We start from the raw sequence: 25,997 nt of genomic DNA on the forward strand, positions 1-25,997 counted from the left end.
ATGCACTGGCCTTTAAAATTTTAATTTAGATTATAAGCTATGTAGTACAATTAGAATTCTCACTTTTGAGAAATTATGAAATTATGAGTATTTTGTTTCAAATACAATATCTGCAACTACAAGTTTAAAATTAAAAAAATGCTAAGTTTTTAAATTGTTTCAAAATTTTAATAGAAAATTGTAGATGATAGTATATACAGGATGTTTCACGTAATTTTACGAGGTGCAATCAATAATACATATTCCGATACGAACTCGATTACAATTTTTGAAAAATTGAATAATTTTCTCTAGTTTGTTCACCCTTTAAAAAATTACAACGTTTTTAGTTAGTTAGTGATTAAGATAGATAAACTAGAATTATATTTATGCCGTCTCTTGATAGAACAAATGATAATTGTTTGTGAAAAACTGAAGTTTATGACTATTAATGAAACAGTGATTAGTTTGACAACTACTGTCAMGGGTTTACAAAAATTAAATAGTTAGAAGTGTATTTTTTGTATCCAGTGTTTTGTGACTTTTGTATATTTGAGTGCGAACATTAGGCGCAAGCATCGTAAAGTTGTGTGAAACACCCTGTATATACAAAAAAATTAAATATGTTTATGATAATAATAAATAATAATTAGGGTTTTAATAAATTACAACTTTAGTAAATTAAAAAAATGTAGAAGTAATTTTTTTGGCTTTTGTAGGAGAAAATGGAACAAAGATGTGTGGTACAGGCAAAATAACCTGCATGAGAGAAGCTGAAAGTTAGTGAAATGCATTTTCAGCCAAACAACATAAAACCAGTAATTTTCAGGATTTTTACAAGCGAAGGACTTGTATTTAAAATTATCAGATAACAAGTCATTGAAAAAAAACAGCCAATGCGATTGTCTTCCGATTTGTACAGACACAACTTACGAAGTTGAAACTTCACAAAGTGACTGGAATTGGAAAATGACCTACAGTGCCCATGGGACACCCTGGCCAAACGAGTAAAATTGACACATTTTTTATATTGTATTAAATGAGAAAAAATTTTAGCACCCACTTATCATCTCTTACCATTTTTTTCAAGTCGGACACTTTTATCACGTCTGAGCGGAACGAACTTTACGGCCCTATTGACTTTTTGGCAAATTTTGGGGGGCTTCTTGGCCTTTTTACTGGATTTTCTGTGCTTTCTCTAATGGAAATTTTGTATTTTTTGTCCGTGAGACTCATCTGCAATAATCGGCTGTATGGATTTTGGGCAGGTTCTGAAATTTAGTTATACATTTATTTAAATTTGTTACATTACACACTAAATATAATTCTTGTCATTTTTTCACATAATGAATAAATAAATAATTTAAATATCGCGGTTTGATTTAGTAAATGATTCGCATGCGCACGTAGTGCGTCAATTTTACTTCGGTTTAGTTCGTAGCCGGCCGAACTTTTCCGAACGTCACCAAACGACAGTACCAAAATGGCGGCCAGTTTATGATAGTTTGTTGTGTACAATTTTCCTCCAAATCAGCAAAAAACTCGTTATTATGGTACATAATTTAGCTTAATTGCAACAAACTACCCACAACAATGGACGCTGTCAAGGCATTTAACTCGGAGGTAGGAAAAAACTTGTCATTTGATAGCCCCCTTAACCGCTCCATTTTCGTTGCAGCTTTCGTCTCTGTACGAGGTAAAGCCCCCGATTTCCAAAGCCAAGATGACGGCGATCACTCGGGGGGCCATCAAAGCAATCAAATTCTACAAACATGTAGTGCAAAGTGTGGAAAAATTCATATTAAAGTGCAAACCCGAATACAAAGTGCCCGGTCTATACGTGATCGACTCGATTGTGCGTCAGTCTCGACACCAATTCGGTGCCGATAAGGACGTTTTCGCCCCCCGATTTGCCAAGAATATGCGACAGACGTTCATCAATTTATTTCTGTGCCCCGCTGAGGATAAAGTAAGTTTTCTGCGGTTTATTTAGCCCCTTTTTAAACTCTTGATGTAGAGTAAAATCATCCGAGTGCTCAACCTATGGCAGAAGAACCAGGTGTTTGCTCCGGAGGTCATCCAACCGCTTTTTGACCTCGCTGACCCTAACAACCCCATCCACAAGGAGCTGGGGACTCCGATGCAGTCGAACGGCAACAAAGGTTGGTAATTATTTTGGTTGCTTGTCGTTTTTAATTTTTAAGTAAAATGTACAACGTGCCGGAATGTTTTTCGCCTGTTTTGGCACGTTGTATGGCGATGGTATTTGTCTAAATGACCTGTTCGTATTAGGTTCCCCCGCTCTTCAAAAGACGCCCACCAAAGGTTCACAACAAGGTGTTGATGCGGCTCATCTCGGAGGAGCTAACTTGGTACTAAAACTGTTCACTTTAGACTTGCGACTGAGAATTATTGTTTAATAACAACGTACTGTAATCACATTGACTGGGCTGTCAACAGTTGTCAAAAGCTTTGTTTTTATTTTTGACAGACTGGTGACAGTTTAGTAAGTCATGTATTTTAAGATTTTTTTTCACCTGTATGAAGATTGTAACAAGTCATAGTGGATATAAAGTGAACAAAATACGGGATTTGAATCAGATTCAGAATTTGTATATACTTATGTTAAAAAATTAATTGATTTGGATAAAAATAAGAGAGTTACTTACATGTAAAACTGTTTGAATTCTGTTATTTGCATTATGTTGGTCAAAACCTAAATTATAAATGGAAGTAATTTTTAAAATTGCAAATAATAGAAATTTATGTAAAATTTATATCAGAGTTTTTATTTTTGGGTAACTCTGCATTGTGTATTGATTTTTGAGTTACATACAGGCTGCACCAGAATTCGCGCCCTAGAGAAAATGTTATGTGAGGTAAGATACCAGAAACATGGAAAAAATGTAAAAAAATCTATCTATAAAAATTTCGAAGTTATGAGAGTTTAAAATTTGTATCTTGACTTTATTTCTGTTGGAAATATAATTTTTCAATTTTTTTTTGCTACGGGCTATTATTAGAACGAAGCGGTATTCTAAATTGTAACTCTGTTTAATGTTATTTGTGACTTGTATTGTCAAGATTTTTGTATCTCTACTAAATAATTATAAAAAACATATACAAGATCATAGTTATCATTAAGTCGACATAAAAAATGTCAAATGTTTTTGACAGGTAGAATTTTTTAAACATTTTTTCCGTGGTCCTGGTATCTTATCTTACTTGATTTTTTTCTGGGGCGCGAGTTCTGACACACCTGTATATTATTTGTGATTATTATTTAAAATTTATGGTGGTATAGACTTGTACAAAAAGACAAAAATTTGGAACTAATTCTAATTGTTTGATAATCACAAAGGAATTCATATTTTCATATTAATATTTTGACTTCAGTTTTTTAAATGTAGTTCCGTTATTATGTAATGTTATTTTCTGAGTTTTCTCAAAAATTTCACATATCTAGTGGCGATTCCTAACTAGTTTTTTTTTTAATTTAGAAGCGTTGTTGGTTAAGACATCAAAAATTTGTATTTTTGTAATATTTTTGATGTCTACAGAAATCTATTTGACCATTGTTTATTAATAGGTGAATAGTGTTCATGAATGCATGAACTTATTTAGAATCAAACTAAAAAATATTTATTACAAAATTGAAACCATTTTCTAATAATAAGTAATCAATATCATTTTGATACTTTTGGTGAACATATTATTTAGAACTTTCTGTTTAAATTACTGTTGGTGATTTCAGCATGATGAAAAGATTTTTTTTATTAATTTTTAATTCTGTATTAAGTTTGCCAATGTCAGTGTAAAAATCGCTAAAAATTTAAACTAGAAAAATCGTTAGTGCACAACAAGTAATTTAGTTAAAATAGTTGTCACGATGATAAATATTTTTTGATAAGGATGAAGGTTTGAAAATTGAACATTTTTTAATTACCTAAACCTAAATTTTATAACATTGGTTTTTGAGCAACTTTTTTTGGTTATCCATAATACTCGTAATTAGATAAAGATTTTTATTAAAGGTTAAAGTTAATTAAAAATTAAAATTAACAGATCAAATAACGAATCGGCTGAACTTTAATTATGTACATATTTATTTCAAAAAAATAAAACAATACTTGTGTTAGTAAAAAAATATTAATGAACAAAAGGAAAATGTTAAAAAGTCAAATGACATTTGGTAATTCTGACAGTGACACTTGCTGTTATTCAGTTTTCTACTTTCCTTATTTTTAATACATTTGTATTTTGACTTACATGTAGCTATGACTTTTCACTAATGAACTAATCAATTAATTTGTAATACTTTTGAAAATAATGTCAAAAAAGTTCGAAAACAGAACTAATGTTGATTTTTTTTATTTTCTTTAATTGTAGTGTTCAATTTTTAGAGTTTATTTTAAATCGAAGTTACGAGTAAAGCTATAAAACAGGAGTTATTTTTTAAGGTCTTGTATATTAAATAATACATCATTGACAAAAATACAATTCAATTGTAATGAAATGTGTTTAAATTTGCTAGCTTAACCATTTTGAATTGCTAGTGTGTTTCATCAAATTTTTATCAAATTTTATTTTTGATTAATAGTTATCATGGTTAATAATAATGAGTAATTGGATTGTTTTAATTCAAGAATTCTAGAAATTTTGGATAAACTCTTTGTTTTCAAACTAAGTTTAAATACCTATCTGGTCTCTGATAATTTTATATTTAGGTAAAGTTAATTTAAGGCGAGTTTATTTATATTTTTTATTATGTGGGTTGTTGAACACCCAATCTTAACAAAATAAGTACTGTAACAAAATTTCCTTATACAGAGTGAGCCAGAACTCGCGCCCCAGAGAAAAATTTCAAGTAAGATAGGTTACCAGGAACATGGAAAAAATGTTTCAAAAATTCTATCTGTCAAAAAATTTTGACATTTATTTTTTGACATTTTACAATTTTTTATGTTTATTTAATGATACTGATGATCTTGTATAAGTTTTTTTAATAATTATTTAGTAAAGCTACAAAAATTTTGCCAATAAAAGCCACAAATAACATTAAACAGAGTTACAATTCAGGATACAGCTTTCTTGTTTCCTCTTCTAATAGCTTGTAGCGAAAATCCTTGGAAAATTATTTTTCCAACAGAAATAAATAGTCAAAATTGCAAAATTTAAACTCTCATGACTTCGTAATTTTTATAAATAGAATTTTTTAAACATTTTTTACATGTTCCTGGTATCTTACCTTATATGGCATTTTTCTCTGGGGTGAGTTCTGGCGCACCCTGTATATTTACAGTAATTTGTCACAAACATGTGAAAGAAATAATTTTAGATATTTTAATTTTGAAACATTCTGTATATCACAGTGTTTAATCAATTGTCAGCGTTATCATTTTTTCATTTTTTTTTACATCTCTTAATTTTATTTTAGCAAAAACTTTTGATGTCATTATATAAACCAGGTGTTAATAATTAATAATTTTGTTTGATATTAAGATTTAAGTATTATTTATAGTCAAATTGAGTTCATTGAGTCGATGGAATTGCGTTATTTATTTTAGATTTGCTTTTACTTACAATTTTATTGTTAAATTGTTCAATTTTTACATTTAAAAAAATTGTAAAATTACAATAGGGAAAATTAACAGTTGTTAAGTAATTTTTTCTATTGCGACAATTTCGAATTTTATACAGGGCGAATCATAATTAGGTGTAATTTTTTTTATCAAAATTTTTTTAGACTAAAATAGTGCAATTAACTTAATACATCTTAATAAGAAAATGCTTTAAGAAAATACAGGATATTGCTGGAGGGGAGCATTGTAAACATTTGCTTTAATTTTCTATTTTTAAATCTTTATAAATCCATATTTAAATAACTGCTTGGTTTTGACCTAAAGAAGCTTTGATAAAATAAATTACACCCAACTCTGTCTCACACTGTATATTTGATCTTAGTTCTAAAAGTACAACATTGACATTTCACATAAAATGTTATAACCATTTCAAATTGTATACAGTGGAGTCTCTATAATTCAATTTTCCAATAATTCAAAAATTGATTTTTTTGTTTGATGAGTTCATAAACAAATTTTAAGAGATTGGTTGCACAAAATTTCGACAAATTTTAATATCTATTATTTCGACAATCTTAGTTTTTGATAATTTTATGGGGTTCTACCCAACTCGGATAATCGAGGTTTTACTGTAATTGATTACTTTCATTTTGGATTTAGAAAATGGTTTACTTTTTTTTTCGTTTGAAATACATAATTATGGATAAGAAGAGCGTTTGGGGAATTTATTAAAACTTCTAATTGTAAATTAATAATTTCGTGACTTTATACTTATTATTTTATTTGGTTTGTTTCAGAATTTAACCGACCCAAATATTCTGATTCAACTCCAACAACTTCAACGCCTACTCACACGCAGCGGCGACTCGTCTTCAAAAACGGATAGTCAAGTTCACTTCGACAAGAAATTGTTGGATTTTGATTATGGTGACGACGATGACGAAGCTCATTCGTCGCCGAAAGCAGGACCGGCGCCGCCTCCACCCAACGACTCTGTTTCCAATTTGTTGACAAATCCGGAAGTTTTGCGACAACTTCAGACTATCCAGCAAACGATGACTGCGGGACAGGGAGAATTGGATATCGACAAGTTGAGAAAATTACAAGAGATGAAACAACAGGAAGAGGAGTTTGATAAGCATCTGGCACAAACTGTTCCGGTAGGAAAAATAAAGTTGGCTAAAGTTATTTCTTAAAGGAAGTGGAAATCAATGGGTGTCCAGTTGGAACTGTTTCGTGGATGTTTTAATATCCATCGTACATACCGGACACCCATAAAAAATTCTTGGAATTGTGGATGAATGGAAAGTTGTCACAATTTCACAATCGCTTTGAGTTTTCCGACATGTTTCTGATAAATTTAGTAGTTTTTTGTCCCGTGACAAATATTAAAAAGTTTTAAAACTTTAAGGCCAGGATGAATTCTAAAAAACTTTGCCAATTACAAAGGTTTATGATAATTTTTTTTTTATAAGAGTATGTCTTACAAAAATTCAAATTTTGGAAAATTGCATTTCCGTTTTAGAAAACCTGTAAAGATGTGAAAAACTTTAATCTTGAAAGTTCTGCAGAGAATTCAAGTGAATTTGAGAATTTACTATTCATATTTTTTTAACTTCTTAACTTTTCGATTAGAATTATAAAGTTATAATTGCAAATTAGGAATTTATACCTAGATTTTCACTAAGTAAGTATTTAGTAAATCTAAGAGTTTCGTGGTAAATTGTATGAAACTTTGGTTAAGTTTGCGTTGTTCAATTCGAGTGAATTCTAGAAAGTTTCTGCTAAAACTATGATTAAATACAAATTTAGTGGAATTCTAATGAATTCGAGAAGTTTGCTAACTTCTTGCTTTCCAACGATTTTTATGAAATGAGATAGTGAATTCAATAAAATTATTTAGGTGATTTTGCTATAATTCTGTAAATTTTTATTAAAATTTTTAAATTATTTTTTTGATTATTTGGGTGGTGAATTTTCACCATGGTGAAATGGTAATTCACTTTTCTGGTTCTTATAACATCTTAAATTTTGTTTAAAGTTTGGCATATTCTGTAGCTTTTCAAAATTTCAACTATTTAAAAATTGTGATGAATTTTGTAAGTAAAAGCTAAACTTTAATGATGGTAACAAAACTCTATTATTAAATTGATACGAGTTACAAATTACAACATTTTAGTTGAATTTTTACTGAACATTTTATTGGATTTTAAGATTCTCTGAGTAAAATGTATAAAATTTTCATTGGAAAAAACAAAAGTTGGAGTTTTGTAAGTTATTCATAAATTTTTACAATGCAAACATTTCTGTTACACGTTGCTAAATTTTATTTTTTTTTTACATGAAGTTAAAGACTTTCAAGCCAAAGAATTATAGGTTTTGTTTGATTTTCAGAAATTTGTATTTGTTTAAAAGCTTTTGAGATATTTTGAAAATAAATTGAAATTGTAAGTGCAATAGGAAATTGTAGTGAATTGTAGAAAAATTCCTAACATGAATTCTAACGATTTATATAAAATAAGGGTCAGTTTTAATAAGATTTAGATATTATTAGAGGAAATCTGTTAATTTCATCCAATCGTAAGCGTCTTTTGCATAAAACTTCTTAATCTTCTTGTCAGATGAATTTTTTAAATTATTCATTTAATCTTTATTTATTAAGTAGGTACTTTTGAAAATAATTTCATCAAATATAACTCGACCATCTTTTTTATTATCGAATTTTTTATTTTGAATTTGAACTCAAACTTTTTTGTCTCAGACAATTTTACTAGTTCAAATTTGGAAATTTAGATTCTCGTCAAATTCTCATTACAAAAAAAAATGGTATTGTAAGATTCAAAAAATTATTTAAATAAAAATTAAAAACGATGGTCTTGTTATATTACATGATTATTTTTTTAAATAGTTTATAAATAGGTCAATTTACGAATTAGAAAGTGTTTTAACAAATTTGAACTTACAGATGTTCCTAAAAAAATTAACAATTTTAATTTACATAAAATAAAAATGTTGGGAAATAGGAAATATTTTTCTAAATTTTAAGAATATTGTTCTGATTCATTTACTTGTATGGTGTTGTTTAGTTTAATAAGTCCTGTCATTTCGACTAATTTTTTTTAAAAACAACAAAAACATTGGTAATTAGTAATTAATCAACGAGATTTCTCTTAATTTGAGTGAATCTTGAGAAATTCTATTATTTTGTAATTTTCGGACAATTTGTTCAAAACATTCAACATACAGGGTGCGCCAAAAAAAGTATATCTATAAAAGTTTCGAAGTAATAAGAAATTAAATTTTACACATTGACTGTTTATTTGAGTTGGAAAAATAATTTTCCAAGTTTTTTTTTTTGCTTCAGGCTATTAGTTGAGGAAACAAAGAAGCTGTATCCTAAATTGTAACTCTGTTTAATGTGATTTGGGGCCTTTATTGGCAAACTTTTTATACCCTTCCTAAATAATTTAAAAATAAAAAGCATATACAAGATTATCAGTATCATTAAATAGACATAAAAAATGTCAAATGTCAAAAAATAAATGTCAAAATTTTTTGACTGAGAATTTTTTAAACATTTTTTTTATGTTTCGGGTATCTTATCTTATTTGAAATTTTTCTTTGGGGCGCAAGTTCTGACACCTTGTATTTTTATAAGTTTTTTATAAGAGTATAAAGAATTATCTAAATTTTTAGGTAATTGGTTCAGGTTTCTTAGGAATTAAAAAAAAGAAAATTTTAAAGTTTCATTTTTCAAACGTATTAATTTTAGCCAGTTAATTGAATAAATTCCTAAAATTTTTAGGAAATTACTGTAATTCAGAAATTTGGAATTTACTTATTTAATTAAGAAAATAAATTTTGTTATATAATTATTTTTTTGGTTATTAGCGAAGCAAATAATAATAGTTTTTTTTTGAAAACATGAAATTTAGAACTTTTAGTTTTAATAAATTTTGATTATTTATCGATATTTACCGTTTTTATCAAAATTTCATGGAATCGTTTTAAGAAAAATCTATTCGTTTTTGTATTACATTACCAGCCCAACCCCGATAACGAATTTAGTGTATTTTATGTTTTCAATGTTGATGACAATGCCGTTGAAGGTAAATAGCTTTCAATATTCTTACCAATTTTCTGAAATTCCTTACATGGAAAAATTTTAAGAATTCATTTCTTCGTAGATTACGCAAGCGACAAATATCAGTTCAAGTCATGTTCAAGTTGAATTTTCCAACACTTGCGTGAGTGACGTGTCAACAACCGACGCAAAATTTCCTGAATTTAAAAATTTTTTATTAAAAAAAACAGCGTAAAAAATGGTATAAAATACTCATAACAAAAGGCTATTCAAACAATCATTTGTTCAACTCGCCGCTGCGCGGCTTGTATCAGAATTTCAAACTCTTGCTTAAAAATATTATTTTGATTATTCATAAAAAGAAACTTTTTCTTTAGAATCTTCCTTTTGCCGCCGAATGCGAGTTCAAACCCGGCACCAATTCGTCTCTTTTGGGCAGTTCTTACTACCTTCCACCAACGACCGATCTGTCTCAACCACCACCGGGCTACAAACCTCAACCGCCGTACGAAATGGGTCAACACCAAAATAGTGATAACGATGTGCAATTCGTTAGCGGTGAAGGCGATAACGGAGGCGATGTCGAAGTACGTACGAATTACATACAATATTTTCTCTACGATTTTTATCGTTTTGGTATAGGTGATAACTTTGGATCATGGCGATTCTCGTAGCCCTTCACCGGCGGAGGACCGTTATAGTCGTCGAAGACGTAGCAGATCACGAGAAAGATCACGCGAACGACGCGATAGAGATCGTCGATCGCGTCGATCACGTTCACGTTCGAAATCAAGAAGGCATCGGTCGAGATCGCGTGATCGAAACCGAGTCAAAGAGAAGGAAACGGAGAAGGATAAAGAGAGAAAAAAACGTGGACTTCCCACCATCAAAAAGGATAATCTGAGCGGTAATAAATTAGTTAATGTTATTAAATTAGTGTTTTATGTGTTTTGATAGTATGTAGCACGACTTTGTGGGTCGGACATTTGTCGAAATTGGTGCATCAGGAAGACCTGTCGAATACGTTCGGTGAATTTGGTGATATCGTTAGCATCGATTTGATACCACCAAGAGGTTGTGCGTTTATTGTAATGCACAGAAGACAGGATGCTGCGAGGTGTCTTACTAAATTGAAGAATCATCTGCTGCATGGAAAGGCCATAACGGTGAGTTGATTTCTTGATTTTGTTAAAACAGAACGGGTTACTTTTTATTTCGAAAATTTTAATAAGAAAGTCTAGAGAAAAATTGTTTTCGGTTCAACGGACTGTAGAGTTTTTCAGCGAAATTCAATATTTGTTAAAGAGGGAAATTAGAGAAAAGACAGCTTTCTGTTGTTAATTAATTCCCATAAGTTTAAAACGTGTGTTTTGTGAACAAGTGCTGCATTACTAATAATATATTAAAAATTTTAATTATGTATACGCGAAAATAAACAATTTCCAATCTCGCGTCAATCGGAATAACAAAATCTAATCTAAGGATTTTTTTCTTCTTCATTTTAGATGTTAAGTTAATGGTAGCCTTTGTTGGCATTTTTCCGTTATTACTAATTGCTGGACATACATAATTTCTATTCAAAAAATACTCCTAGATTGATATACTAATTTAGTTTAAAAAAATTTCCAACTTTTTCTGTAATAGGAGCAGGCCCGTAGCTAGGGAGGGGTCAAGTACTTTGAATATTCTGAGCCCTACTTTAAAACTTTGTCTTTTTTAACAATTTCCTTTATAAATAACAACGCATAAACACATTGTTATCTGGTAAGCATAAAAACATCCAAAAAATTAAGTAAAGAAAATGCAAAAAAGAAGAAAATAAAATAAAAAAACTTAAAAAGTTATAGAAAGTTTTATACAAAGAGCTTTATTGTTCTTGTTTTATTTTATAGCGGGTGATTGTTTTTTGTTTTTATTTTTTTGTGTTTAAGTTTCATATTATGTGTTCTCATGCCAATTATTTTTAAAAATATACAAAAAACCATTTCCCCGTATAAAATAAGGCAAGAACAAAAAGATAAAGCCTTTTGTATTTGTTTTGCAATATTTTTTAATTTTTTTAAGTTTTATTTTTTTTAATTTTTTTTTATTATCAGAAAGATAAAGATGTGTGCTATTTAAAACAGTGAACAAAAATATCAGTTGTCATTAAAAAAAATTAAAAATGATGTCATAACTCAAAAACGAATGTCACTATAATGTCAAAATATAGCATTTAAAAAAATAAAATCGACCTGTTCAAGGATTTTGTTGAAAAACGACCACTAAAAAGATTTTTTTGTCCGTTACTTTTGGTTCACTCTGCATTAGCAATATTGTAATTGAATAAAATTTAGGTTTAAAAAATGGAGGTACTTTTTTTTGTTTTTTTTTTTATATTGAAATTTGGAACCTTTCAGTAACATTAGTTATAGCAAAACGTGTACTATACAAAACTGCAAAACCCCACTAAAGCAAGCCCCACTAAAAATTTTGGGCGCCCCACCTAAAAACTGTTTCTAGCTACGAGTCTGAATATAAGTAATATTTTTGTGAGTTATATTAATTTGAAATCGATTAATTACATACAACGAATATCATCGAGATGTTGTGAAACTTTTATTTTAGGTTTTTTCAACTATTTAAAATAAAATAAGAATTTAAATGTCACCAACTTAAATCATGACTTGAACACTTTTGAAAATAAAATGCGTGAATACATTCTTGGAAATTGTTTTTTCGAGCTCGCTTTTTTTCGATAATAAAATTGTTAGCATTACGGAATTGTAACACTGATTGATTTTGACACTATATGTTATTGATTTTATTCACAATCATAGTAATGCTGATTTCCAACCTTTTAGAGATCGGAAAACACGTCATTGCACCTCTCGGTCGGTAATATCCAAAATTACCTATGATTTTAGACTGCTTTAGTAGCTGCTCTTATTTCACTTTCAGACATTACAATATGATTGCAATAATTGCATCGAATATTTTTTTTAGAACAATTAAACTTTAAAAAAAATATAAGAAACATAATTACATGTCAAAAATGGCACAATCAGTTATATCAATGTATAAATTTTATTAGAAACAGATATTGTACTACCTATATTTGATTAAAAAACATGATTGTGAATAAAATAGAATCTAAACTTGGCTAGAATGTCATTAATGGTCGGACTAATTTGGTTCTCGTGGTAATGATATCCGCTTTGGCTGTAATATTTCTATTATGGTTTTTCACTCGCTGCTGATGATTTTTTTAACAAAAATCTTCTCTCGGGGTAGCTAAAAACGAGGTTTTTTAGCATTTCGTGTACGTACGGTTTTTGTATTTATATTATGTATGTATCAAGTGTTTTTTTTTTTCGTTGAATTTGGACATTTTCTAAGACAAATCAAAGAAAGGAAAAAAACTATTGTTACAACGGGTACTTTATATCCTTTTAACTACTACAGTCGTTTATGGAATCACAGGTAGGTTTATGGTGCGAAGAGTATTTCTGATTTTTATTTTGTGGTTTTTGTAAAAGTGTGTGCCTCGATAAAAAAAATTAAATGAATTTGCGAATTTTCTCAAAACGTGTCAACAAACAGTTTTCTCTTAGCTGCAGTTTTTCAAAGGTATATAATTATTTGTTGAGAAAAGACCAAAGGCCTTATGAATTCGTGCACGTCATATTTATCTATATTTTCATGTTGTTATTAGTATTATTAATTAATATGAGTGGTGTGTTGGTGTGGTATAAGTGGATATTCAATTATTAGTCGTAATTCACATCAAATGTGGAGCAATAATAACAATAAAAAATGGATGGTTTTGGATCGCATAATTGTTGTCTATCGATAAAAAACATTTAAGCATTATTATTTTTTTGCTTAGCTATTTTTTGATTCTAAATTTTTTTATTTAAAAATATTTTTTAGCAATTTATTGCTCCATTTTATAGTGAGTGTGGAAAAATGTGGAACTAGACGTTTTTACATAAAGTGTTTATTTTTTAAAAGTATTAAAGTCAGCAAGTACCAAACAATTTACTGTTTAATTTTTTTCTCGAATATATGGGTATTTTTTTATCGGATCTATACTTTTTCCACATTCTTTATGTATGTTTGAATAAATGAGTGAGTACGTAATATTTATACGTAATAACTTTATCTTTTCAATTTTTTACAGGGTCTCGTCTGTTTGCGCAATTTGAAACTGGCATAATATTTTTATTTATTTTTAATTGCCACCACCAGTTTCAAATTTTTGCAATAAATTTCCAATATTCATTTCTCCTTCCCTGTCATCTTACTCGCTTGTGTGCGATTCTTCTTTTGAATAAAACTCGGCTTTTTATTTTTAGCTTGCCTGGGCCCCCGGCAAAGGCGTGAAAGGTAAAGACTTGAAGGACTACTGGGAGGGTGATCTCGGCGTCTCTTACATCCCTTGGAGTAAACTGAAGCCCGACATTGACATCGAAATGCTTGAAGATGGCGGTATGATCGACGAAGACACGATGCCACCATGGATGAAGGCCAAAGTGGCGGCAGTCACCCCCAAACCAGCCCTCCCACCAGTGACTGATTCGGTCGACACGAGTCAGCCGCCTCCAGTGCCCGGCACCGGTCTGTTGCAGCCGCCTCCAATGGCTTTGCCTCTCGTTTCGCCCTTCCAATTCGGCAATCGTTTGTTGGGAATCCCTCCAGGGATGCTTCCGAATGTGCCAATCGGAGTCCCACCCCCCAATATAATGCCCAATCAGTTGGTCGGTTTAGGGTCACCATTCCAAGGCCAATTGATGCCGCCGATGGGGGCCGAACAAGGCCAAGGACAGGCGTCGGCGACCGACGATAGCTTAATGAATATGACGCAGCCATTCGGGATGATACCACAGCCGCCGATTGGTCTGTCTGCTCCACACGATGACAATATGGACATTGAAATGGAAGATGCGGAAAAGCCCGAAAGGCCGATGTTGTTAAGTGAGCAATTGCAAGCATCGTTGGCGCAGTTCAGCAGACAAGATATGGGAGATATCGACGATAGGAGAGACAGGGAGAGGAGGAGGAGTAGGGAAAGAGATAGGGAGAGGAATAGGTGAGTTGAGAGAAAGGTGAAGTATAAAGGGTGGGGATTTTGTAATGTGACGTGCACGAATATTTGGTAGATTTAAGCGGATTTATGCGGTTTGAGAAAATTGAATTATTGTGGTACTCGTCTAGCGTCTTGTTATTTTAGGATGTAAATTGTGTTGTCAAAAAAAAACGGCATCGTATTGTCCGATTTGATGACGATAGTGCTGCCAGTTGTTGCAAAAACTATCAAGTAGTAATAACAAAAAGGCTTCTTCAAGAGAACTACTTTAACATATTTCTAAAAAATGCAATGCCCGTAAACGTTAAGAGATTGTGGAGGGTGATTCCTTAGGTCAGTATAAGAAAAAAGTTCCAAAGGACCTTTGTCCGAAAATGCTTCTAAATGGATTATACATATATTATTAAAAAAGCCCCAAGCCATAACTCCATAATTTTCAAAGATGTGACAATACTTCTTAGAACAAAGTTGAACAATTTCTTTTTATTGTTTGGCATAACTTATATTTAATCAATGCTGCTTCACGTCTTACCGGAAATGACATCAATTTCAGTTTTTTAAATGAAGTATACTGTATATTTTTTATTTGTAAATTCCTCATTAAATTGTCTTTCAACGAGCTCACTTACTATTATTTATAATTTTAGGCAATTTTTAAATTAAATAAAGTCAAGTAGGCTGTGGAAAGAATAGAACATTTTGTTCATTTTTTCTAAGACAAGCGAACGATTGAGAACAAAAAACTGTTCAACTTTGATCAAAGAAGTATTGCAACGTTTTTAAAAGTAATGAAATTTTAGCTTGGGACGTTTTTTATAATCCAGCCTGTCCGATATGAATTACTACGGGGGTTGTTTTCGGAATTAAGATCGGTGCACATTTAAAAAAAATTCCCAAAACGCAAGTATTTTTTGCTTCAACTATTTACTTTTTGAAAAAAATATTTAGTCCATTTTAAAATGCTAGTATGAGTTCATTAAAAAAACTCGCAATAGGCGTATGTCGTCATACATATCATACACTAATTTATCTGTCATCTTGTCGCTAAGTGTATAAATATATTAATCAAAAAAATGCAAAATAGTCAGGGTATAAGATTCGAGGGGTGGTTCCCTAGATCAAAATAAGAAAACTCTTTTAGGACTCCTTTATGAGCATTGGAAGCATAGCAAGGACATAGGGATATAGAAACTTTTTTTCTTACACTAACCTAATAGTCTAAGAGCCTGCGGTCGCCAGACCTTCGTCATTTTATAAAACTTGAAAATTTGTCAGCGCATATTACCAACACAGGTAGGAACGATGTGCAAGTATGAAGTTTGGGTCATCGTGGCTTTAGGAGATAACAGGTAGCAAAGAAGTAAAAAATATTAACTTAAAATTATCAAATAAAAAAGCGTAATTTCTTTTTACTATTTTCTTCGGAATAATATTAGAAATCACCTCATCCATTGCCAGACACTTATATCGTGGCAACCCCTTGTCATACACTCTTAAACTTTAATAAATTGTAACTGTACTTACGTATTTTATACATGTTACTTAGATAACCATTAGAAGATGTTTTCTCAGCAGCCAGACAGTTTCGACAGTTCTAAGTGCTGTTTATAAAATAAAGTTGATTCAGTTTTGACAAAGTATCATCATGGGAAGCCTACAGCTACCCTATATATTTGTCGGGCCGAGGGTTAGAACTGTCAAAACTGTCTGGCTACAGAGTAAACATCTTCTAATAGTTACCAAAGTGACATGTTTAAAATTCAGCTTTTACACTATAACGTAAGTACAGTTACGATTTATTAAAGTTTAAGGGTGTCTTATAAGGGGTTGCCACGATATTAAGTGTCTGGCAATGGATGAGGTGATTTCTAATATTGTTCCGAAGAAACTATAAAAAAATTACGCTTTTTTATTCAATAAATTTAAGTTGGTATTTTTTACTTCTTTGCTATCTGTTATCTCCCAAAGCCACGATGACTCAAACTTCATACTTGCCCATGGTTCCTTCCTGTGTTGGTAGTATGCGCTGACAAATTTTCAACTTTTATAAAATGACGGAAGTCTGGCTACTACGGGCTCTTGCTCTATAAAGTAATCACGCCTAGAAATCTTTTAACCTGTTTATAAATAGCACTCTTGAGTTTTTTTTAAACGAAAACATATTGTAAAAATGTGATCGTGTTTCAAGAATATTCTTTTTCGAAGTATGTAGTTTTTAAGTTTTACAACATTTACAGGGTGCGCCAGAACTCGGGAACTCGCGCCCTAGAGGAAAATGCCATATAAAGTAAGATACCAGGAACATGGAAAAAATGTTAAAAAAACTTCGAAGTTATGAGGGTTTAAAGTTTGCACTTTGACAGGAAGCTGTAGCCTAAATTGTAACTCTGTTCAATGTTATTTGTGGTTTTTATTGGCAAAATTTTTGTACTTTTACTAAATAATTGTAAAAAAACATATACAAGATCACCAGTATCATTAAATAGACATAAAAAATGTCAAATGTCAAAAAATAAATGTCAAAATTTTTTGACAGATAGAATTTTTTAAACATTTTTTTCATGTTCCTGGTATCTTATCTTACTTGAAATTTTTCTATGGGGCGCGAGTTCTGGCGCATCCTGTATATTTTTTTAATGACAAACTAATATTTCAATTTTTTGCTCAAAGTGTCAAAGTAGAGCTGGGCTTACCGATATTAAAAAAGAAATATCGGTAATATATCTCGGCTGAATCGATTTACTTTCGATATTTGAAATCTATAATTAAAAATTGTGCTCATTTTTTATCAGATTATATTAAATAAATAAAAGAACAATATTTATTGTTATTATTGAAAAATTAAAAAAATATAAAAAACAAAAAATAACATTCTGTAATTCATTAGCCCCATTGTTAGTTGGTATACCGAAGTAATATTTTCTGAGATCAATAATAATTATTAACAGAACTTTGTAGCTCTTTTTCAATGTGCACTGCAGTGTGCGAGGTTTCAAAATAAGTAGTTGACAAGTTTTTTGATTTTAAAATCTTTTCTTTTTTCAATATTCAATCAAATTTCATTTGATAGCTCCGATTGAAGTTTTATTATTTTTTTCAATAAATAAATTATTCACATCTTTCCTATTTTTTTTTCCTGGTGGGCATAGTATATCTTGGCTCTAGAGTTATTTCTAGTGGAATGACTCTTTTATCTCCAAGAACCGAGTAAGGCTGTAAGCCTTTTGAAACCATAGTTGCTATTTCTGAATTGCTTGAGTGCATAATTTTTTATGACTTATGAGCAAGTCCAATCGTTGTTATTTACTTTTTCCACCAGTACCTGAAGCACTCCCTTGGTCATGTATTGAGATACTTATATGCACCAGTATGGTGCCTTTGAATGTGTTGAAGTAAATTAGTGGAACTTCCGGAATAAATAAGAAGCATATGCTATTTATTCATGGCTCCATTTACCTCGCATTTATTTCGCTTACTATTTATTTCCATCTATTTCTCGAAAATAAATTCTCTTTTCTCTGATGCGTTTCAGTTATTCAATTATTTTTGACCTGAAGATTAAATTGGGTTAAGTTACGTGTATACAAACTGTAAAATATAATCTCGAAACAAATTATTTCACTAAACTTACATTTTATGATATTAAACACAAAGTATTCAGCTTTCACAGAAAAACGGGGTTTGCTGAAAGTGAATACTGCATGAAAACAGCCACGATGTCGTCTGTCAATTTTTACAAACACCGAATTTAATAATTAGTAAATCGAATTGGAAATTTTAGGATTTGCCTTGAGCATATCGATGTAGCTTTTTTTTTTTTGCTTTTCATAATATTGATACATCGAATCAATACGTACACCTCTAGGTCAAAGTCTATGATTTAGAAATTACAGCTATCTAAAGAAATTATTTTAGCGCCAATATTTTTTTTTGTATACTTATGCAAATTAGGGTTTTTATGGAATGTAATAGTGGACAAATGGACAGTAATACACTTTTCCATTCTTTAAAGGTTACATAACAATTTAGAAAGTAGAATTCCGAGACATTCTAAGACATTAAACCTAATAATTAATATTTTAAATAATAATTGTAGCATTGGAAATAATAATAATTAATAATGCCTGAATGCAGCAATGTAATTTTTCTATTTAAATTTTATTAGTGTACTTGATTACCAAATTCCACAACATGGACGTGAAAAACATTAAGGAATGAAAATTATTTATTTGTTGCAGGGATAGAGGAGACCGCGGACGGGGCTTGGCCCGCGACGGCGGTTACGCCGACCGCGACGATAGCCGAGGTCGTAAAGACGATCGCCGAGACCGTCCGAACCGTTGGGGCGATCGTGATTTAGATGTGATGGAACGCCGCGAACGTGAAAAGACCCTCAACGATCGTCTCCAACAGATGGCGATGCCGAACGAGATACCCTACTCGAATCACGACAGACCGCCTCGCGACCTACCTCCTGAACCCCCTGAAATGATCGATCGTCGCATGTACAAAGGAGGTCCACCAATGAATCCCGACATTGTGGATATGGACATGTACGACATGCGAGGTCCACCACCTCCGGACGATTATGATCATGGAATGAACGGTCCGCCGCCACCAATGATGGACGATTATCCACCGCCGATGATGGATCATCCTGACGATTGGATGGACGGTCCACCAATGCATCCACGGATGCATCGCGATGAATACGAACACGAACGATTTGGACGAGGACGAAGGGATTTCAGGGATAAGTTTGAGCCGAGGGGAAGGGGGCCACCGCCGGGCGGGGATTATTACCCACCACCGCCACCGAGGGATGGATTTGGAGGGCCGAGGCCGCCTATGATGCGAGGACCGGATTTTCCACCACCGCCAAGACAGGGGTTGAGAGGTGCAGGGCATAAATTTCATCCGAGGGGACCGCCGCCGATGAGAGGATTAAGGCCGAGTAAGTTAATGTTTTCAATTGTTTGTTCTTGATGTTATATAAAATGCGAATTTAGAATCTGAATGTTGAATTTATGTAACTTGCAAAAATCTGTAATTGAGTTGCACCATCTTGCACCATCAGTTCCGCCACTGGTATTCACGTGTGCAGATTAGTTGCTTTTTTAATACGATCGGCTATTGTTTGCTCAAAATTTTGTGTCTGCGGCTATTCATATTTCGATTTATTACATCCAGAAGCGTCTCGTTAGAGTTGGAATTAAGTTGAAATGTTTAACCATATTTTCGGTTTATTCACCTATTGTAGACACTTCAATTTACATATTGAGTTGCATTTGAAATTCACCCTGTATATTTACAAAACATTTTATTGTGTCAATTATTTTTGCAACTGTTTCATTTTCAAGTATACAGGTGTCCCAGAGCTCCGTATTTCTTTGATTACTCTGACAGTAAAGACGATAACGAAATGCGATGATAGACATTCATTTTTTCTATGGTCCAAAAATATTTTCGTCATTATAGGTAATTTTTATATAGGGTGGCGCAACAAAGTTACATTTTTTTTTATGGAACACCCGATGTGTTGTACGCTTATTTGAAAGAGTTTTTAATTCTATGAATATCCATATTAGGTTTTATGGATCAGTAAAAATGGTTGCAATTGTTTTTATTCACTTTTTCTTTCTAGCAAATCTGTTGTGATTTTTCAAAAATGGTACTTTTTTTCCATAAAATTGCCCATAAATGATAAACGGTCCATGATGGACCCATAAAACCTAATATGGATATTCTTAGAATTAAAAACTCTTTCAAGTAAGTGCATAATATTCCGGGTGTTCAATAAGGAAAAATATAACTTTGTTACGCCACACTATATAGGAATTACCTATAATGACGAAAATATTTTTGGACCATAGAAAAAATTAATGTCTATCGTTCAATAGAAACCGCATTTCGTTATTTTCTTTACTGTCAAAGTAATCGAAGAAATACGGAGCTCTGGGACATCCTGTATATCTATTTGTACCCCAGTGTACTAAGTCACAAAACCACGAAGACGAGATAAATCGAATTGAAAATTTTAAAAACCCTTACGTTAAGTTAGAGTTAATCTTATTTAAAAATGCGCATCTTTGTAACTATCAAAGATAGAATCTAACACTATTTTGCACCAGCAGGCTGGGAAGAAATTACATATACGTAAATCTGTGGAAACCCAATTTTCAAAAAATTTGGAGTCAGTACATTTTTATTCTAGGGTTCAGATATAAATGAGTATAAACTTCACAGTGAAAACTGTTTAACCGACTACACAGGCCGACATGATTTTTGGGGTTTATAATGTTGTTGTCATTTTTTACTAATTTGGTGGCGTTGATTACAAAACCACCACTCGTTTTATTGTATCACATCAGGTTTTCGAAAAAAAAAAAAAACTATATGGCGGTAATTATTACTTGTCATAAAATTAAATAAAACCATCCAGTTTTAGCTCTCTTTCTGCCAGTTTTGTCTCATAAAAAACATACGAATTATAACAGCAACAACACCCAGTAGCAAGTACTAGAATAAGTCGTTGAATTTGTTTATAATATCCGTGCCATAATCATTGCATCATTGGCAACGACGCAACTGCGTTTTTTGAGGTAAAATAAGTCAAAAACATTTGATTTCTCTGTAAAAAAAGAATCTGTCTTACAACTGAATCCTACTGACAAATAAGCCAAGACGCTCCAGTTTTTCATACAGAAAATAACATTGTGAAAAGTGAGAGAAGTGGCGATGGCTGTGGCACGAATTATAATATTTATATTAAAGGGTTTATACAGGGTGATTCACGAGGAATAATGAGCCTGACCAAATTCTCGATGCAACCAACATTACATTTGTCGCAAAGCAACTTGCAAAAATGTAATGGTGGTTGCATTGAGAATTTGGTCAGGCTCATTATTCCTCGTGAATCACTCTGTATTAATGAAGCGTTAATATTTGTATTCGGGTCATTATTGGACTGTATTCTTTTTAACTTATTTTCAAATATTTTTCTTAACCCTTTTTTCCCACACTTCTAGTTTTGTTTTCTGTTTTATTAAATGTCCACATTTTGCATAGAACTATTAATTTTATTATCGTCTTGTAGTAGAGTTTCATTTTTGCTTGTCTCGAATAATTTCCCCCTATGTTTAATCATATTTGCAGTGCCCCTAACATTTTTTCTCTGCCATTTTACCCTACTTTAAATTTTTTTCACTACGTAATTTCCTTGTAAATACTGTTCCTAAAGAGATGAGATATGATTTTCCTGTATCAGTTTCTATTTGTATGTATGTATATTCTCTCTTCAAAATCTTTGTTTGTCCACTTCACATATTTAGTTTTTTTTTTTATTGAAACATTTCTTACCAAATAGTGTCAAGATCATCTGCAAAGGCATTGGTGGCGTGTCGTATAGATAATTCATGACCTGTTAATTTGTGCACCTTCTACAAAGTGGTTATAAAAGATTTTCATCTAGCCAGCTGTGAATTTTCCATGTAAAATAAAAAATGCCGCTTTAAGAAAATAGGGGTAGGTACCTACTTGTTTTAACTCAAAATAAAAAAATCGCCGGGCATTAGTAACATAATTTTTCCAAACAATAGATTATCAATTTTTTGTACTACCTATAAATGTTAAAATGTAGCATTGACAAAAATACAATTGACCTGTTCTTGGATTTTTTTTTAAATGCCCCATAATAAACACATCAATTTTGTGCATAATTTTAGGTTCACGCTGTATACAGGGTACGCAAGAACCCGCGCCCCATAAAAAAATTTCAAGTAACATATGTTACCAGGAACATGAAAAAAATGTTTAAAAAATTCTATCTGTCAAAAAATTTTGACATTTATTTTTTGACATTTGACATTTTTTTATGTCAATTTAATGATACTGATGATCTCGTATATGATTTTTTTACAATTATTTAGTAAATGTAGAAAAATTGTGCCAATAAAAGCCACAAATAACATTGAACAGAGTTACAATTTAGGATACAGCTTTCTTGTTTCCTCTTCTAATAGCCTGTAGCAAAAAAACTTGGAAAATTATTTTTCCAACAAAAATAAATACGAGTCAAAGTGCAAAATTTAAACATAACGTCGAAATTTTTATAGATAATTTTGTTTAACATTTTTTCCATTTACCTAGTATCTTACCTTATTTTTCTCTGGGGCGCGAGTTCTGGCGCACCTGTATACAGGCTGTCCCAGATAAGGTTTAGACTTCTAAACCCTAGGTTTTTTAGAAAGCTTAGTAAAAGCTCTACACGATAAAGTAATAACATACAGGGTGTTTCATTTGAAAAAATCAAGATAATTGCGAATGTCAACACTCTGCAGTAGTTTGCAAAAGATTTAATTTAAGTTCTGCCATACTAATTTAGGACCAGACTCAGTAAAAATGGTTGCAATTGTTTTTATTCACTTTTTCTTTCTAGCAAAGCCGTTGTGATTTTTCAAAACTGGTACTTTTTTTCATAAAATTGCCCATAAATGATAGGCGGTCTATGATACACCCATAAACCTAATATGGATATTCTTAGAATTAAAAACTCTTTCAAATAAGCGCATAATATACCGAGTGTTCCATAAGCAAAAATATAACTTTGTGGCGCCACCCTTTATAGAAATTACCTATAATGACGAAAGTATTTTTGAACCATAGAAAAAAATGAATGTCTATCGTCCAAAAGAAACCGCATTTCGTTATCTTCTTTACTGTCAAAGTAATCGAAGAAATACGGAGCTCTGTGACACCGTGTATATCTCTTATTATTTACTGTGGTTGTTTAATATTTATTTATATTCTTCTTTGTTAGCCTCTATTTTTAACTCGACCAAATGTTTTTAGACCGGCCTAATTTCGGCCCTCGCTTCGAACATCCGGACTTCCATCGTGGTCCCCCCGGAATGTACGACGAACCGCCTCACATGAGACACCGTGGCGGTGGCGGCGGCCGTTTCGAGGACCGCCGTCGACTTCGGCAAGATTTCCACGAGAATGTGGCCGAAAGCGACCGATTCCAGAAACGAAGTCGGTGGGGTGAATCCCACGACGAGCAAATTACAGAAACTGATCAGAATGGTGGAGGTGAAGAAAACAAAGGTGGAAACACACCGTTGCACGACGAACCGCCAATGAAAAACGACACGAGTCAAGAGGAGGAGACGATCGAAGCGCCGCCACCACAAGTGACGGAAAACGTCGTCGAGGAGAAAGTGGCCGAGTAAAGTCACGAGAAACTTAGATTTTTAAATAGGATAATATGTTTTGAACAATCGGACAATGCTTAGCTGTGATAGTGTAGTGAACACAGGTGACCCTTTGTCTTGTCATTTTTTATAAAATCAACAAAGGAATAAATTATTTTTATTAATTTAGTCATTGAATTTTGAATTAATTGTCTAGGTTTAATTCAACTAAGGTGATTTACAACGAAAGGTAGGTCCATCTGTGTTCACAACAGCTGAGAGGAGGAGCCCAGTGCCGACTTTCAAATGGAAAGTTTGGTGCAAGGTACGGTCCCAGTTCTATTTTTTATTCTTACAGTAATATATACATATGATGTGTAAAAAAGAATGTGTTGTGAAATGATTTTCGTTTGTAACACTGTACATATTTTGTGTTATTATTTATATCGGATTTTCTAACAGTTAGATAGACTGCTGTTGCATTAACCGATTTGTAGGCTTTAGATGGAGGAGGGCCGATGTGTAAATGTTACATTAAAAGTAGACAATTTGCATTTCTATTGAAAATCATCGGTTTATTTTTTGTTTGCAATTACATTATGTACAACAGTTTTAAAAACTGTCACACCAGATTAAAAAAATATATATTTGAGATTTTTGGGTGTACATAGGATTACATGTTAAGTCTTATAATAAAAATAATTCATTATAATTATGATTTATCACGTCCAAATACAATTTTTAAGATCAGATTTGTATGTTTTATCCCGCCCTAAGTAACATTTAACGCCAATTTGCGCATTTCGGTTTGCTCAAACTACGACAACAAAATTGTTTTTGAAAAAAATAATAATAATGTATTACGTATCAAGGAAATTTGAATTTACAATACATATTTCGTATGTGTACCTTGAATTAACAATTCTCCTGTCGCTTTATTCATAATTTTTACTTCTAGAAACGCCAAATTATCGACAATTCGATTAACGTGACCGTCAATAACAATTTCATCACCAATTTTAGGACATTTAATATTACTGAAATTATAAGTTAAACTAAAATGGAAATTAAAAAGTTACTTACTTCATATTTATATCGGTAGTTACATGTACATTCGGAATTTGTGACATTAACGCAAATCCAGAAATGCAATCAACAAGAGTGCTCGATAAACCAATGTGCAAGTTTCCTTTTTGATCAACGTGATCGTCGCCTACTTTCAATTCGACGGAACATTTGCCGTTTCCGATTGAAATTACATTTACCTGAAATATTTTTATTACATACTTTATAAAATTAATTTTTGTCTTACAAACTCACCTTTTGTAACACTCGATCGAATGATGTTTGTTGTCCTTGTAAAAATTTCGAAAGTGCAGCCACGTTTTTTAATAAGGGAAGTCCAGTCATATTTTCAGCAAAAATTTTTACCATACGCAAATATCTATTAAGTATATAAATATGTAATTCTCTTTATCACTTTAAGATAAATTCACTTAAATATGTGTTAGGTTAATTCTTATCTTTGCTGAATCACGCTTCAAAATAACGGTAATTTCAAGCTACAATTTTTTTTTCAAATTTAATCACTTTTACGAAAATTATGCATTCATTTTTGTTTTAGACCAGAGTAGGCTATTTTATTGTCATTCAGCCACAGTCTTACAATTCAAATTGCCAAATTCCCAGTCTAGTTTAAAGTGAAAATATGTGTATTTTACCTAGGTATTTAGACATTTTGTTTTTTGATTATAATTCGACTGTCCTATCGAAAACTACAGTAACTCATATAAATTGGTTTTGAGTTGCGATGGCTTATGTAGGGCCCAAAAAACAATGAGAATTTTTTTTTGGAATAAACAGTATGTATTGTTACCAAAACTTAGAACCTCAGCAATTTTCAATAATATTCCTCGATTTTTTATTAATAATCAAAGATTCAATGCAATTTTTCTCAAAACTGTAAATTTTGAGTTACTATAGTTTTGGTTGAATTAAAGTTGAAGTGTGCTGATTGGTGTTTAATTTATTAAAATTAAATATCTTAAAATCGACGTTATCTTTGAAATGTAATGTTGGTTGCTTCAAAAATT

At 31.6% G+C, this 25,997-nt stretch overlaps 3 protein-coding genes across 3 annotated transcripts in view; 2 read left to right on the top strand and 1 right to left on the bottom strand.

Moving 5' to 3' along the window:
• LOC123010137 (pickpocket protein 28-like) overlaps positions 1-1,347 on the top strand; it is a 9,495-nt gene extending 8,148 nt beyond the window's left edge. Inside the window, exons 5-7 of the mRNA XM_044406839.1 lie at positions 699-758; positions 809-986; positions 1,036-1,347. Of these exons, the coding sequence (XP_044262774.1) occupies positions 699-758; positions 809-986; positions 1,036-1,261 (464 nt within the window). The 3' untranslated portion in view covers positions 1,262-1,347. The remainder of the gene's footprint in view (positions 1-698; positions 759-808; positions 987-1,035) is intronic.
• An 84-nt stretch (positions 1,348-1,431) lies between these two features.
• On the top strand, positions 1,432-24,654 carry LOC123009744 (SR-related and CTD-associated factor 8). The gene is made up of 11 exons (XM_044406253.1): positions 1,432-1,602; positions 1,658-1,948; positions 1,997-2,141; positions 2,272-2,351; positions 6,359-6,721; positions 10,023-10,232; positions 10,288-10,552; positions 10,603-10,811; positions 13,983-14,716; positions 18,952-19,667; positions 23,564-24,654. The coding sequence occupies exons 1-11, from the start codon at positions 1,573-1,575 to the stop codon at positions 23,941-23,943; spliced, it is 3,423 nt and encodes a 1,140-aa protein (XP_044262188.1). The 5' UTR covers positions 1,432-1,572; the 3' UTR covers positions 23,944-24,654.
• Positions 24,532-25,452, bottom strand: LOC123009745 (acyl-coenzyme A thioesterase 13-like). Its single transcript, XM_044406254.1, has 3 exons — positions 25,225-25,452; positions 24,988-25,169; positions 24,532-24,941 (listed from the first exon to the last, which is right to left on the bottom strand). The coding sequence occupies exons 1-3, from the start codon at positions 25,336-25,338 to the stop codon at positions 24,788-24,790; spliced, it is 450 nt and encodes a 149-aa protein (XP_044262189.1). The 5' UTR covers positions 25,339-25,452; the 3' UTR covers positions 24,532-24,787.
• Positions 25,453-25,997: the final 545 nt, after the last annotated feature.

The sequence above is a fragment of the Tribolium madens genome, unplaced genomic scaffold (genome assembly GCF_015345945.1).
Source record: "Tribolium madens isolate multiple individuals breed KSU strain unplaced genomic scaffold, Tmad_KSU_1.1 Scaffold_7;HRSCAF=85;Tcas5.2_LG10, whole genome shotgun sequence".
NCBI classification, from domain to species: Eukaryota; Metazoa; Arthropoda; class Insecta; order Coleoptera; family Tenebrionidae; genus Tribolium; species Tribolium madens.

Coding starts and splice junctions, on each gene's coding strand:
- LOC123009744 (XM_044406253.1), top strand. CDS start 1,573: ATGGACGCTGTCAAGGCATTTAACTCGGAG. Junction 2,352..6,358: donor ATCTCGGAGGAGCTAACTTG/GTACTAAAACTG, acceptor GGTTTGTTTCAG/AATTTAACCGACCCAAATAT. Junction 19,668..23,563: donor GATGAGAGGATTAAGGCCGA/GTAAGTTAATGT, acceptor AAATGTTTTTAG/ACCGGCCTAATTTCGGCCCT.
- LOC123009745 (XM_044406254.1), bottom strand. CDS start 25,338: ATGGTAAAAATTTTTGCTGAAAATATGACTGGACTTCCCTTATTAAAA. Junction 25,170..25,224: donor TCGATCGAGTGTTACAAAAG/GTGAGTTTGTAA, acceptor AAAATATTTCAG/GTAAATGTAATTTCAATCGG. Junction 24,942..24,987: donor ACTACCGATATAAATATGAA/GTAAGTAACTTT, acceptor TTATAATTTCAG/TAATATTAAATGTCCTAAAA.